The 16,441-nt window shown below is 39.1% G+C and overlaps 1 protein-coding gene across 1 annotated transcript in view; it reads left to right on the top strand.

The window, feature by feature from the left end:
* The window catches only part of LOC108365585 (uncharacterized), a gene marked incomplete at its 5' end in the record, with an annotated part of 87,198 nt that overhangs the window by 63,900 nt on the left and 6,857 nt on the right, over nucleotides 1–16,441 (top strand). Inside the window, one exon of the mRNA XM_017619643.1 lies at nucleotides 10,820–10,950. Within this exon, the coding sequence (XP_017475132.1) occupies nucleotides 10,820–10,950 (131 nt within the window). The remainder of the gene's footprint in view (nucleotides 1–10,819; nucleotides 10,951–16,441) is intronic.

The following is a 16,441-nucleotide window of genomic DNA, read 5'->3' as shown; positions in this document are numbered from 1 at the left end:
CAGGCAAAAAGGCCGTAGTTGTGGGGGTGGCAAAGAGAGGACGGGAAGCCAGACGGCCTTGTTACACGTGTTGAAAGCCTGTAAGTCAGCAGCGAGCAGAGGCAGCGAGAGGAGTGCGAGCGCGCCTGCACGGTGTTGAGTGCTGAAAGTCGATGTGATTACCAGCGTTGCCGCATGAAAAGTTTCGACACAGACAAGCTTGCATAATTGCAACATTTCCAGCGAATGATGGCGATGAAAATTTTCAGTCAACGCCGCATTTGAAAACTGGCGAAAACTAATGGCAGCAGGAAAAAGAACAACAGCCACGACAGCACTGCGCGTTGCATGATTATTTCAGCAGCCGTTGCCGATGTGCCAGCACGGCTGAGTTGGAGTGACATTTGAGTGGCACTTGCAGCGTTGACGAATGTAATTTACAAATGTTGCCACACACACACACACACTCACGCATACGCACATACACACAAACAGGCTTGTAGGGACACGCACAGGCTGTGTGCGAAGTGCCACAGAGGCGGCAGCAACAGCAACAGCAATATTTGCTAGCGTTATGTTCTTCATCTACTAACTGTCAACGATGCCACTCAATGCTTGCGTGCATACTTCGCTGTTGTTGCTGCTGCTTAGCTGTTGCTATCATTTGCTCAGCTATCGGTGGCAAAGTGCGCAAAGGCCAGCACGCCGCGCGTCTTTTAAAGAGGAATTCATGTGGCATCTATGCATTACACACACTTATGTATACACACGCACACACTAAATTTTTCGCGCACGCTGCTAATCCAATTAAGTGCAACAAAGCGTGCTTGCAACATGCAATACGTATAGACAAAGCGCCATAACTATGCGGGGGAAAAACGTTGAGGTAGCGGTAAGCGGGATATGGAATTTTGAGTGGAGCGCGCACCCAGCTTTTACCACATTTGCAAGTCGCTCTCACCACCGCCCGCCCGCCTACCTATTGGTGCCGCGAATTTGTGGCAGCCAGTCAATCCACTTTTATGATGTGACCCAGCAATTCGCTGTATTGGCATTCGTTTGCGCGCGCTGCAATTGGATTTAGGAACTTTGCTGAGTTGTTTGTTGCCCACTTATTTTGCATGTTCATGACACTTAATTGCCGTTGCATGCCACATGCCACTTATTACAAGGGATTTTGCTTAGAATTTAGCTTATGAAAGCAAACAAAAGTAGGGCTATCTTCGGTGTGTTTTTACTACCAAGTTGGAAGGCCAGGGTGCCATTGGAAAATATTCGCTAAAATTCGAATTCGTTCGATTTGTCAATCAGCCGGGTTTCTAGGGACTGCGGATGTGCGACGGATTTTTTCGTCGAAATGAAACGAGTCGTTTGGAAGGGTCAGTAAAACCTAATGACGACCCTTCAGAGTAGTACTTACCACTATCAATCCTGCAGTGAATCTAACAAGCCCTTTCGTCTGCTAGAATCATTTAGGGACTTTTCTTAAATTGTTGGAGCAGAAGCGGCTTACAACCTAACCAAACGAATTAATAAGCTGTTTGAGGAGTGCAAATAAGCATAAATGTGTCTATTAGGCGAATGAAATATCAAATGAAAGCGCCAATTTCTGAAGCATCTTATTATGCATACTTTTAGGGAAACCCATTAATAAGCAATGCCATAGTCGGCAGCTACTTCAAACTTGTGTATATACAAGTTCCTTCAGTCAATGAAAGGGGGGTTCGGTTAGGTTATCAGGCTGCCTCCGTAGATGGAGGCCCACTTAGACACGACTAGGCTGTCCATTGTGACGCCCTAAAGAGGGGAGAGGGAAACGGACGCCGGGGTAGACAAAGAGGGGGGAGGTAAGGGAGAATGATGACACGCCATGGCTACTTGTAAGAGAAACCCTCCGCACTCACAACGAAGCTCTTCAAGCGACTGATCATCGGCCGTTTCCAAATAAACTTAACAGCGATGTATTCCGATGCGGTCGATAATAAATACCTACACTCTTTCACTGTTCTCGAACGCACCATCAAGGAGCCAAGAGCTTTGATAGCTGCTTGGCTGTTGCAATAAATAAAAGGTGTTACACTAGAAAGCAACTAATCCGTAGACCCTTTATTGCGGTTACCTCTGCTTGAAAGACGCTGCAGTGATCCAGTAATCTAAATTTCAGGCGGATGAATAGTTTTTCACAGAAGACACCTCCACCTACCTTGCCTTCAGCTTCTATCCATCTGTAAATAATTTAACAGGACCAGATTCCTGATCCAGTACCTAGTCCTCTCTCGCTGGAATGAGGTTGCTGGAAGATCGATTCGGATCTAGCACTGGCGTACAGTGGTCGGTACGAGTCGGTAGGAACCCGAAGCCTTTTAGAATACCGAAGTGCCCATAACTCACAACAATAAAAAAAAATCGTCTTGTTTAAATTATTGCATAAGCCATTTGAGTAGTGTAGGTGAATGAAATCAAGAATAAAAGCGCTTGTATTGCATACTTTTAGGCCAATTTATATCCACCTCATCCAATACCCGAGTGCAACAGTAAGATTACAAGCAATCAGCTTGAGAAAGTATCAATTACCATCTCTATCCCTGATTCGTTTATTTTACATTTATGGCCATCGTTTGTTGATTTTGAATAGATTGTGGTTTTCGTAAATCCTTTTATCCTAAAACTATTTTAATTTCGTTTCAAATAATAGACTAAATTACTTGCTGCTGTTCTTTTGATACTCACTTGCGTTTGAGCAGCGGCACTTATACACTTAACTCATAACTTCTGCCAGCCTTAGGATACTTCAAGGCGGTCAGGCAATGCCTGCTTTCCTTCAAGGGAGGTTGACTGGATTTTCCACCGAACTGCATTGCTGGCGCGCTCAGATTAAAAGCTCGCTTACCATTTGAATTTTCAATCAAGGCTTGCTTTTGTTAATTTGGGCATTTAATTTATTTTATTTCTTCCATTTAACTTTGGGTCTTTCACTACTCTCAATAACTGCACTGCTCTGCAACTGTAGCCGTCGGATTTATTTGGCTGTCGCTGGCATTCAAAGCGCCAAACTAACACAGCCAGGCACCTACCTTAGCCCAGACTTTAATTGAGTCACAAGCATTCAGCTGCAGGAAGTAATTCAATTGCTTGATTCATTTTGAAGTAGACATAAAAAATGGGAATAAAAAAGAGGACACTAAAAAGCTGATTTCAATAAAACGAAAGTTTATTGTTCATTAAACGAATGCGAAAGAAGAGCGAGAACGCAGCGCGGTTGTTGGTGCCGTTGCGGAGAGGAAAAAGCGCAGAAGCACTGCCAGCCAGTTTCGCTAGTAAGTTGGCTCGGAGGAAAAAAGGCACTCGAAATGCAATTTGCAAAGATAAACTAATAATGAAACGACTGCCGTGGCGATTGTCAAAGCGAGAGTGCGCGGGAAGGGTAATGGTAGCGCAGATGCAAAACGGCTAACGAGACGAGTTTGATGGAGCCTGAAGAGAAAGGCAGCAAGGATGTACAGAGACGCGGTTAAAAGATGGCTGCCAGCCGAGAGGAGGGGCGCCAATAAGCAGGAGAAAACAGTGCGCACAGCCGAGGAGTTATTGTGCAACTCAGAGAAGTAGATAAGTAGAGCCCTTGTTATTGTTAGAAAAGTGCTGATTGCCTTCTTCCGATTGCACACTTCGTCACAACTAGCAGCAATAACATCGCGTGCATTGTCATTGTCATGAATTGATAATTTGCCACTTGAATTCAAGACAGCCTTCCAAATGGACCCACAACTTGCCATCAGTGGGCTAGTAACTACTGCTGGACGTCTCTCCGCTGCGCTAAACCAATTCGCTTCTCGCCTAGTTTTATAGTAAGCCCTCCCTCTTTCAGACGCCAACAAAAATAAAGCCCCACCGTGGCAGCTGCAGCTGGCGTGTTTCTGTTGCAGCAGCTGCCTTTGCTTCCTCAGAGCTGATTGAATTATTGATAGAGCAAATTGCAAAGGGTAGGAAATAATTGAGTGTTAAGTGTATGCGGCGAGAATGTAGAGTGCAGAGAAATGGAGCGGTGGTCGCCCGTCCGAAAAGAGGTCGGAAAAGTTGGGTGTCGAGCGGGTGTGGGGGCGCGCGAGAAAGCTTGTGGAAAAACTTGTTAAGGCAAGACGAAAAACGTGTCAGAGCGGGAAGGAATATAAGGTAAAGGAATTTTAAGTATTTTAATGGAATGTCAAAACACGAAGAAAATGCTGCGAAAAGTAGCTGCTGCCGTGGAATGATAAGGACAATGCATTAAGTGTTTAATGAATATTCAAAGAGCTTTTCTATAAAATGTAATTGCATTTTATTTCCCATTTTGATTGGGAAAATGGCGAAAGTGGAGTGAGAGAGTTTATAGTGAGTGAGTTGGTTAGAGGGCGTGTTTGAGCGGGAGTAGTTACACCCATTGGAAAAAGCATGCTAAAAAAGTAATTATAAAAGCCGAAAAGGCTCGACAAGAACGATTATCCATATTAAAGATTTCAGTCTGCTTTAAAGCATAATTTGAGTAATTACACAGATTAATTCGAGAGCTTGGATTTGAAAAATGTAATTCAAATGCCGTTTGAGATGTGCATACAAATACACTCAGCAGGTGAATTAAAAAATATGAAGCAGTTTTAGAGCATACTTTTTGGAGTAATACTTAGTTTAACCGCAGAAGCATGGTCAATGACAACATTCGATGAGAAGGCTCTTGCAGTATTCGAGAGAAAGATTATGCGGAAGATGTACGGACGCTTACGCGTTGGAGACGACGAGTACCGCAGACGATGGAACGATGAGCTGTATGAGCTTTACAAAGACATGGACATAGTGCAGAGAATTAAAATACAGCGATTCCGCTGGCTTGGCCATGTCGTTCGAATGGACACCGACACTTCAGCTCTGAAAGTATTCAACTCGAAGCCGCCCGCTGGACGAGTTTGGTACTCCGAGCTTTTACACAGCCATTGCCGTGAATTAATCAAGTGACCCGCTGAAAAAGCGGATCTAACGGTCAGCGTATACAAACCCAAAGAGGGTAGTATTTTTGTGACTTTTTATGTCATCTCCTCGGAAGGAAGTTTAAAAGTCGCCTAAGTGGATCAAACATAAAGAAGGCTATTCCTTCTTATGACGCGAACGAGGCGTCATTGTAGAGCGTCTTCGAAATCCCCAAAAAATCGGGGAAGCCACTGTTGCAGAGGATGAAAGATCGCCGAGCAAGTGAACAAAAGGCATCTTGTCTGACCGTCGCAACCGGCAGCAAGCAGGGAAAAGCCCTCAAGCACTCTTACTTAGGCCTCTGCACAGAAAGACGTGGCTCCAACAAGGCAGAAGGTAACGAAACCCTTCAATGCCTTCATCAGCCATATCGACGACCGGAATTATGTGCATAAGCAAAGGACCTCGAACTTAAGTTCCAGAACTGTGTAAAGACGACGGAGATGACGACAATTTGTCGAAATGCCAAGCAGTTAAAAAGAATAGCAGAAGAAAGTTCTCATTTTCTTACAAAAAAGTGGCTAATTTCTCATCTCGCCTGCCATTAGTGCCAGCAGCGACAACTTGCACGCGGCTGCCAAGCGGCAACTTGCAACAACTACGCAGCAGTCAGTAGTCAGCTGCCACATTTCATTGCTGAATTGGCCAACTATTTTATACAGTCTTCTTTTGCATTTGTGCATTTGTCATTGCAGGCAGGCCGGCCACTGCCACTGCCACTAACCACCCAGCCAAACCAAACCCGCTTGCAGCTGCTTTAACTTTTGAGATTTGTTTCTAATGCCACATTGTTGTTGCACCTGCAAACGTTGGCACTATCTGCAGCAAAGTATCTACATTTCTTATCCACAGTTTGCATCGCGGCTCGTATGTTGCAGGAGTTGAATTTATGGCACTGTTTTCTTGCGCCACTGACAGCCGTTTTGCCATTGAGCCACTGCCATTGGCAAAGCGACTCCCGAGTTTCCCACATTTTCACCCCAGCCTCAGCGGCGGACGACTTTCGCAAGCGGAGCTCAATTAATTTTTTCCATAGCAGCAGGCGTAGAGGAGGCAGAAAGAGGAGTGAGTGGAAGAGAAGGAAAACATCAATGGTATTGCAGAAAATGTTGGCAGCGCAAGAAAATGAGGAAATCATAAAAAAATCCAACAAAATGTTGGAAAGTAAGGCCAGCTGCTTCGCTGGCTGGCTGGCTGGCTGGCTGGCGGTCCGTCTGTCTGCATTGCAATTGCTTACCGCGCATGCAACAACAACAATAACAGCACTAAGCTGTTGAACGTACTCTGGGCATTTCTGCTAAATAATTTTCTTTGTGGTAAATTTTATTTTTTATTTTTTTCCTTTTGATTCGCCAACGATTTGCGAGCATTTACAATGAATTGCTAACATTTCACCTTGAATTATGCGAGCGGCGAACATTTTTCCATGCATTAATGTCTGCACGACTGCATGCAACAACAACCATACCATAGCGCCAGTAAGCGGTGCAACACTCGATTGCCTTGCTGCATATTTTTGTGATTTCTTGCACTCTTTCGCCCCTAACAATTTTTCCTCTAATTTGTTTCTTCAGACTCCCCTGCACTCGCTGCCCCTTCGTGGAACCTTCATTGCCGCAGCTTTGAATTGTTTCTGTTTTGTTGCTGGCCTGCGATTGCTTTGCCACTCAAACACTTGTTGTTATCAATTTTTTGTTATTACTCGATTGTTGCTATTGAGGCTAATGTGGTGGTTGTTGTTGTTGTTGTTGTAGCTGCAAATGGTATTTAATTAAATCGGTGTTAATTAAAAATGTTTTATGTGTACGCGATTTTTGTGAAGATTACGCTAATGAATAACCAACCGGCTGACTGACTAGCTGTCGGTGGTGGTGGTGGTGGTGGTGGCTACAACAGCGGTGAGGAGAGCGAGGATTTGTAGCTGTCTATGTAGTTAGAGCGGGAATTATGCTTTATTGCGGCCTCGTAGCTTATAGCGGCAATTAAATTAGAAATCAGTGGAAATATTTGTTGAATTTTATTTACTGTTATTAAAAATAGATTGTCAGCTGATTAGGTGTGGGTGTAAATTGTTGTCGCAGTAAAGGTATTGGAAAATAAATATCTTAGCCAAGGCGAATTCATATAAGCTGGTATCGATTCAACAAAAACAAAAATTACTAACATTTTCTTGTTGCTTTTAGCGACCCGTTGTCAAATTTCAACTATTCTTCCCCGAAGGAAAAAGCGCGCCTAGCGAAATACAAAATTTTGACAATCACACGCCATTCACAGCCAATGAAACAACACCACCACGTTATATGAAGTCGCCTTGATTTTAGCTTTAAATGCCTCTAACTGGCAATAGAAAACTTAAATTTTCTTCACAAAAATTTTGAAACAAATTTCATTTTATTTGAAAATCAGCAAAAATTCTTTAATTTAATTTTTTAAGTTTAATTTAAACAAAAGTTGTGAAACGGAATAAAAATTTAATGTGTTAAATTTGGTTTCCAGAAAAATTAAACTCAACAAAATGTTCTAAAACAGAACTGAAATATGCAATGTGATAAATCAAGTTTGGTGGACTTAAAAAGGAATTGGTCAAGACAATAAATAACAATTTTTTTTAAGTAAAAAAATTAAATACGGAAAAATTAAGTACATAACCTTGATCAAAAAAGTAATATTCAAATTTTTTTTTAAAGAGTATTCAAATATTTTACTTAAAAACTGGTATCTAATTAAAGTTCGTAAAAAATGAAATTTTGCATTGGAAAATCAAAATAGAACCCATAAAGTACTTCAAATTAAATTAGGCAAAAATATTTTTGATTGTCTGTAGCCAATTATTTTAGTTAAAAAAAATAAGTAAATTTAAAAAACACTTGTTGTTAGTGTTGGGAGAAAAGAATTATGGCCAATTTTACGAAGGTTTTTAATGGAGAAATTAAATTCGATGTTTTATTTTTATTTAATCTTTCACCTAACTTTTTCCTACTGACTGAAAGAATTTTGTTGTTAAACTAGTTAATAAAAAATTAAGAACATAGAAAAAAAGTTCACGTAAATCATTTTCGTGAAACTGACTGTCATTAAAAAAAAATATACATATTAATCTTTGAAGGTTTAAAAAATGTCATTAAATTTACCTTTTTGTACAACCTTTTATTTAAAATGGTTAGAAATCAATTTCTTCATGAAAAAAGGATAAACAAAAATTTCAAACTTCCCCCAATTTTGGAAAAAGTGAAATTACATCTAAATCTTTGCTCGCTCTACATACTGTCCGTTGACATCATGAATCTCGTTTCATTGCTGAAAGGGCAAATTTTTTAGTGCTGAGATATTTAAAAAAATTGTAATTTTTAAATAAATGAAAATATTAAAATATTTGCGTTAAAAAGAGTAATTTTTCTGGAAAAAGTTAAAATACGACTTCCAATTAAATTCATGTTGTTGATCCTAAAAGGTTTTTAGATTAATTTGCTTCAAAAAATAAAAAAAATTTTCAGTCCCCCGAATTTGGAAAAAGGAAATTATAGTCTAAATTTTTTTTAAGGAATGATTGAAAAAACCCCTTATTTCATTTTTGAAAGGGTACATTTTATAGTGTTGAGATATTTAAAAAAATTTGAAGTTTTTAATAAATGAAAGATTTGAAATTAAAAGAGTAATTTTTCTCTAAAAAGTAAAAATATGACTTCTAGTTACTTTTTTTTACGCAAAGAGTTTTCAGATACATTTTTAAATAAAGATTTTTTTTTAAATGTTAAAGCCCATTTTCTCAAGTAGCTTTTAAATTTATGTGCTATTTAAGGACAAATTCTGTTCTCAAAAAACGTGTTTGAGGGGCAGATAAACTTTAAAAGCCACATAAGAAAATGGCTCTAAGAAGTTTACATGAAAAGCAAAGTAAATTTTCTGGTGTTGAAAAAATGAAAAAATTATTTTTTTGATGTATTTTTCCAATAAGCTTATAAGATAAAATGAGTTAAAAAATGTGTTAGCAAAAAAATAATTCATGAACTAAAATACTTAAAAAAAAGTTAGAAGTTTTTTAAATATGCAATTGCAAAATATAGTTTATTAAGCTAAAGTTTGACATTCAGACACATTTCTGATATAAATTTTTTGTCTGCATTACTTTACTTTTACATTTACATTTACTTGTACATATGCACAAAAAATAGCGTCTAACGAGTTTATAAATGAAAAACCATTCAATTTCAATTTTCTTGACTTAAATAAGAAATAACTTTAAATATATGAGGATAGTTTTAAAATTTTTATTTTAAAATTTAAACAAGTAAATAATGAACTTTCTTAAATAAGTTTATTTTGATAAAAAAAAATTAAAGTATTTCGCAAAACTTCTGAATAAAAGGAAGCAAGAAAAAAACCTAATAATAATAAAATAATATTTTGGAGCTTACACTTTTGCTGAGTGCTTGGCCAAGTTTCTAATCGAATTTTTTTTGTGCGTCTTGAAACTGTTACAAAAATTTTGGGCTCTACAGTTTTACGTCACCTCAGAACAGCAAATGGATTGTGTAAGTAGATTTTTTATGGCAGAAATACACTCAGAGGTTTGCCATTGCCTGGTGCCATCAAGGAGCGAACGCAGGTCCTATGGGGTGGTAGTATGCACCTCTAACCACTTTTCCTAAGCGGCTGTCCTAAAACTAAAATTAATAAAATGATTAAATTTTTTTTTATTTGAAATTTTTTCATTTAGGATTTTTGCTAACATTCTAATTCCCACCCAAAATTTAAAAACTTCTTAAAATAATTCCAAGTGTTCTCAGTGGTGCAAGTGGACCACTTTACCGCATAGCAGCCAAACCGCCTGTTTGCAGCAAGCAATTTTCGTGCCTTAAAACTCAACGTGCCACATTCCTTTGCTACATGAACCGCATCGCCTGCAATCGCCAAGTGGAATTTAATTGTGTCAGTGGCAGGTGAGCGGCTCATTTCCTGACAAACGGCAACTAGAAACTGCAACTCTTCGAGCCAAGCCGGCCGCAAGCAGTAAAGTTGTCCAAGGCTGTCTGTGCTGTGGCCGCGGCAGTGGCAGCTGCAGCTGCCAATTTACATCTGTGGCATGAAACTGATCAAACGCGAAACTGCCGGGCCGGCGGCCTATTCGCCAAACCACCGCCATCAATGGGCGGACGTTGCGCTCAATTCGCCAGCCGCCCAGGTCGCCGCAATTAAGTCGGGTCTGGTGTGAGGTGTGTGGTGACTGCCTGCCAGCGCGGCTTGTCTGGCTGTCTGGCACAATTTCCTGTGCGCTGGACACGAATCTAATGCAACGGTGCGCTATTAAGTGATCGCATTCGGTGTCGCATGTGCGGCATGTTACATTCAGCTGCATTTGCGCCTGCCTTTGTTGGGGAAGGGGAAGGTTGTCAGGTGTAGGAAATCCAATTTCGGTGCGCTTTAAATTGTGGCAATGCGGCAAAAGTAGGCAAATGGGGCGACAATGATTGTGAGACGGTTAGTGAATGTGTCAGCGTGGTTGCAACATGCCACGTGTGTCCTCGTTGTGTGTTACTATCGAGAAAGTTGTGCTTGTCAAATGCAGGCCATTGATTGCAACACCGGACGTTGGCTCCGGCTGGGGAAACGATTTGCCGACGGGTTTTTCTTTTTTTTTTAGAGCTTTTCTAGAGAAATTTACGTATGCACAGAAATTGAATTCTTTTGAATGGATTGTGTGGAAAATCAAATCCAATATAGTTCAAACTAAATTAAATTGTTTAATATACATTATAGTTAATCAAGTTCTCAAGCTTTTTATCTACATATATTCCCCTTGTGTTCTTCGATCGTAACCTTTAATTTTTCTCTTAATTTTCAGCCTGGGACATTGGCAATTCGGTGCAGGAGGCCTTCGTTATTGCTGTCGAGGAGCATGCGCGTGAGCGACTGAAACGTTTGGCGGCGTTGAATCGGGTAACGCCGGTGGACATAACGGAGGTATCGAAAACGGTGAGTAAGCAAAATAGTATGTGTGTATGTATATAGTAAATTTGAGAACTGTCTTCGGCATACAATAAGTGCGCTAAAGTGCGCCTAAAAGTATGCAAAAGTAGTTGCTTAAGTGATTTGTGCCTTTTGCAAATTCTCAACCGGCGTATGAAAGAATTTTTGTTATGCTGCGAAGTTTTCAGCGACGAACTCGTTTTTAGGACTTCTGCCATAAAGTATCGGAAGCGAAAGTATCAATTTTTTTCATACAGAAGAAGTGGTTGACAAAATTCATAGGCGCAGTTGCTGCGGCATCAGGAAGAGTGAGGCAAAAGTCCACATAAAACGAAAGAGAAACTTCCTAACTTTGGAGAACTCAAATATTTTAATTAAAACATAAATTTTACAAGCTGTTGAAGTTATGAAGAAAGTTCATACACTCACATGTTTGCCAAAGGACATGCCATGCCTTCCTTCTTGAACTTTTATGTTTCCATTACAAACACATGCGTGAGCTTGCTTGCTGAGCCATTAAGCGGGCAGTCACCAGCATTCCCATACACATCAACAAGCGGAGCTTCAACACCGGTTTGGCAGTTCACTTTAGCTGAAGGGAGTCCAATTTTTATTGAATCGTTTGCGCTTTGGTGTATCCTTTGGCGCATTTAACTGGCTGGTGGCTGAGCTGAGTCATGGGTACTATTTTTGCTCAGACTCCTACCACAATCCCCTCATATCGCCGCTGCCACGTATGCTTTTGATTGTTTGGACCCCCTGACTTGCACCTCTGCTGCGAACCGTTGCCTCGCTCGTGCTCGTGTCCGTGTGAAACGTGTAAACGCCCCGTGACCGAGTACTTCAAAGTCAACAGCTGGCAACAACAATAAGTGCTAGGAAAATTATAACAATAAAGGGAGAAAAAACTCACAGCAAATAGTAAATTGCTAGAGCAACGCTTCCCTCCTTGGATTGACGCTGCTAAAAGCGCAACCACCAACAACTTTCCACGAACTTAAACTTTATAAAAGATCCACAAAACGCACAGTCCAAACTCATAGCGCTAAGCAGAGGCAAGTTGTGAGTGTCGTGGCGCGGCGCTGCGCTGTCTGTCGGTCTTCAGGATATGAGGCAGTGGGAGACAACCGCTTCAAGCGCCACTCACAAATCGCAGCACTGAGAATGCGCGCGGCCGGTGCAGGAAGGAAGGAGTGGCGACGACGAATGGAGTGGCGGAAAAAACTTTATTATTATGCTTCTAGTATCTGTTAGATACAATTTTTAGTAGCTGTGTACATTTAAGAGCAAGCGTAACAACAGCAACAACAATGAGTTGTTTTAAATGTATAACAAAAACAACTTTTAAAGTGGTGTAGAAACCACAGCAGCCACGCGGAAGGTCAAAGAACGAATTATGCGGAATTTAGTTGGGTGGAAAAAATTTATTATCGCATCATTTGGAAGTAGCGGATAATGGCAACAAAATAAGCAATAATAAATAAATAATGTTCAAAATTTAGGGACAAACATTTCTTTTTAATAAAATGAAAAACAAAAATGGGGCTGGGGCTCCCAAAAGAGATAACGGTTATGATCTTTGTAATAAAAATCAAAATTTTACACTTAAAATGGGATTTCTATTTTTTCAATCAAATATAATTGTTATGTTATGAATTAACTTTTTTGGATCAATTTTTAATTGTTACTTTAATTTAATTTTTTAGGTCATAAAAGATTTAAATCAGTCATAAAAACGCAGTCTCTATTATAACGGTTAAAGTTATTGAAAAAATTAAAATCCAAAATAATGATTACTTTTACTCTAAAAAAAGAACAAAGATCACGAAATAACGATCAAATATGACCGAAAAAACTAAAAATCAAATAATATCGATTTCGCAACGATCTAAATATTTCGGTCCCTGACATTTTAGCATCCTGCAACAAGACTTAAAAGCGATTAGCGAAATTTCTAAATTAATAACAGCCACTATTTTTGTCGACAGTCAGACAGCATCGAAAGCAATAGGATCTAAAATAGTGAAATCGGGAATTGTATGGAAATGTCGCACCATGCTGGCGTCACTGAGCCGTATCAACGTCACTCCATGCTGGGTTCCCGGACATAGAAATATTGAAGAGAACGAGTCGGCTGATGAGAGGGCTAGATGCGGCTCAGATATGCCAATAGAAGAAGCGGATAGCTCCGTACTACCACCGTTTAGTGATCACGTTAGGAAAATTAATGAGTACACCTTGGACGTGACGAATGCATTGTGGAACAAACGGGAGACTGTAAGACCACAACCGTATTATGGTCGCCGCTAGTAGGAAAAAGGCAGGGGACACACTGAGACTGAATAGTTCTGCAGTATGAGGCCTTACAGGTGTCATCACAAGACACCGCTATAGCACCAATGCTTCAACGGTAGCGAATACCAACAAATACTCTCTGCAGAGGCTGGCAATATGAGAATGAGGAAGATTCAATTCACCACTATCGGTGTCGATGTCCAGGTCTGTAGACGAAGTGATTCAATCACTTGTGTTCATATTTATTCAACAGTCTGAAGGTGGAACTGTTGGATCTCCTTGGCTTCATCAGTGATAGTAATTGGTTCAGTAGAATAGTGACTTAAAGCTACTCTTGCACTAACTAAAAGAGGGCACTCAGAATGGACAATTCTATCCCCTAGTGAAAGTATGGAATATTCCACACGTCCTCCTAACCTAACCTAACTTTGCTTAAAAATAGACAATAGGCCTTAATTTAATGGTATACATCTGGCTATTTCTAAAAGTACAAAAATCAAGCAATTCTCATCTAAAGCTGATGCATACTTTTGGGGCCTGTAATTTATTTAAAGACTTTTTGGGAGTGAGGCTTTGACCTTGCAACCTTCTGAGTCCATTGCTGACTATTACAAAATATGAGATGTGCCGATCTACGTGCTAATCGTGCGGACAGAGCTGACTTAAGTCAATTCAGCAGTTTTCTCACTGCAATAAGTCACTGGCTTCGCATGGGTACCGGATGATTCTACATTCTGAGAGGACGTTGTTTTGAGAATGAAAAAAACTTTCGGACACACTTTCAACATATACTATCCCCTTCTAGTAGCCTTTGTATCCTCTGCCCTCACTGAGACTGAGATACAAGTAAATAAATTACATGGCTTTTGACTCTATGTAGTACTAAATTGACGGAGCAAATCAATTTGAAATTCTAACCAATTCGCTACAACTGATGCTGGAACAACAGCCGCTCGAGACAATGCGGAAAACAAAAATAAACAAAAGGAAAAAACGTGCATAAACAAGAAAAAGCAAAAACAATAAATTTAGTTTTTTCACAAGCTTAGCAGAGTTAGTCAGCCAGTCCGCCAATGGAGCAGCAATTAAACAATGAACACTTGCGGTAACAGTTGGCGGACGCTGAGAATGGAATATGAGTCAGACAATAGCTGGGTAGGCAGGCGGTAAGCAGTTAGCAGTAGACCAAAAGTCGGGCTGTTGCCACGCTGCTAATGGCTGGATAGTTAACTACCTAATTGACCGAGTGGCTGGCTAGCGTTGTTTGGGGGCGATGGGTGGTTGACTGGTGGGTTGGTTGCTGGCTGTGTGGTGGGCCATTGCTGCTTGCAAAGCATGTTGCCAATCGAATATTGTTGTTGTTGTTGTTGTTGCGCTGCTGGCATGATTGTCTGTTTTATTGATGTGGCATAGATGGCATGTATTGAAATATGCTACAAGGTGTGAGCAACAGACATTTAAGCACAAAAAAATGCATTGAGCTTACGATGCCGCTGTAGCGAATAAAAGTGAAAGTGATACGTACAAACAAAAGTGCGTGCTGGCCCTGTAGGAAATGAAAATGTGTTGCGAGAATGGTGTTTTAGGAATTTGGAAGTGAGAAGTTTCCATGCTGTTTCTTCGAAATTACAAAGAGAGAGAAAATTTAACACTGTTAAATGAATGGTGCAAGATGGGAAATGGCACGGTTCTAGGAACCTGTAAAGTCATGCCAAAAAAGAACACGGTCAGACTAACGTCTAGAAATCCGGAATATCGACTTATTTTGATTTTAAAATGTGACTATAGGCCTCCTGTCCATTGTTGCCAGTTTAGCCTTTTTGATGGTAGATCTGGCCTCTTATTTCGGATGTAGTTTCTAAGCGTTTTTCTAGCTTTTGCTGATTTTTGATGTAATTATTTAAAAAAAAAAAAAAATGTGAAACATGCAATGTGTAACAAATACAGTTAACTCCTTTGTAAAAAACCATTTGCAATGTGAAATATAGCACAACACAAATAAATTTTTTATCTGGAGGGAAGTGCATAAAATCTTCAGCAAAAAAGTTATTAAGAATCAAAAAAAAAAATCGGAATTTTTTAGCAATTTTAATAGACTATAAAACTGCATACTAAAAATTAATTAACAAATTGTAATTAAAGTGTTTGGCATTGGGATAAAAAGTTTGTGGGATTTTATAATTTTTGTACAAAGTTTGGAATTTGGATTTATATGGCTTTTGTTAGATAAACCTTAGACTTTAATAAGAAACTGACGTACCTAAAAAAAGCAAAGGAAGAGTAGTGAAAAGTAGTCAAAATGTTGGTGTGCTATCTTTTGTTGCGGGCTGTACTGAGTATCGTAAGGATGTTCATCAAAAAATGACATATCTTCGATAAAAGTTATTCAAGATTAGCTTAGAAAGAGTGAAGGATTATGATTCATAATGTCAGCCAAAATATTCTTGATTCAAGTAGGTAGGTAGGTGTATTTAAGGGTAATATCCATCAGCCACCCCACTTCGTCATGCTGAGCACGACAAAATAGGCTTGTGTATAGTTTTGTAACTTTTTTATGTATAATTTAAAATTTTTTGCCCAAGTTTTTCCATTTTTTTTAATTTTTGTTAATTTTAAATTTGTTTTAATTTTTTTTACAATACTAAATAATTTTTTAAAAATCATTTTTTTAAACAAATTATTTCCGAATTCTTGCTAATGTGGTTTTTGTAATTTTTTCGTACATTAATTTTCTTATAATTTCCTATCTTTGTTCTTAAAAATATATTTTTTTTTTAGTTTATTCATTAAGTATTTTCATTTTTATTACTACATATTTATTTTGTTAAATTTTCCAAAACTATTCAAATAAAAATAAATTTTCCTACATAATTTTTATATTTTTCGGAAATTTAATATTTTATCTATGTATATTCTGTTTGTTCCCCCTTTTTTTTGTATTTCTTTTTTTTTTTGCATTCATATCCACATTTTCTGCATAGTCGCTTGATTGCATGTCGCTTACTATTTATGCAAAAAGTTCTAAGTTTCTGTCCGATATATATTCTTTCATTCACCCAATTTTTCCTACAGGGTATTAACAAAGCACTTTTATGCATACATATGTTACCATGGTTACTACATACATACTCACCTACACCATCTCCATGCCGTTATGGAAGTGAGTAGCTTTTGTTTTACTACACTTTTTCATCCTGCATGC

The sequence above is a fragment of the Rhagoletis zephyria genome, unplaced genomic scaffold (genome assembly GCF_001687245.7).
Source record: "Rhagoletis zephyria isolate East Lansing unplaced genomic scaffold, Rhagoletis_zephyria_1.1 Rzeph_scaffold_01917, whole genome shotgun sequence".
NCBI lineage: Eukaryota > Metazoa > Arthropoda > Insecta > Diptera > Tephritidae > Rhagoletis > Rhagoletis zephyria.
Note: the sequence above shows the minus strand (reverse complement) of the source record. Positions and strands in the feature narration are given on the sequence as shown.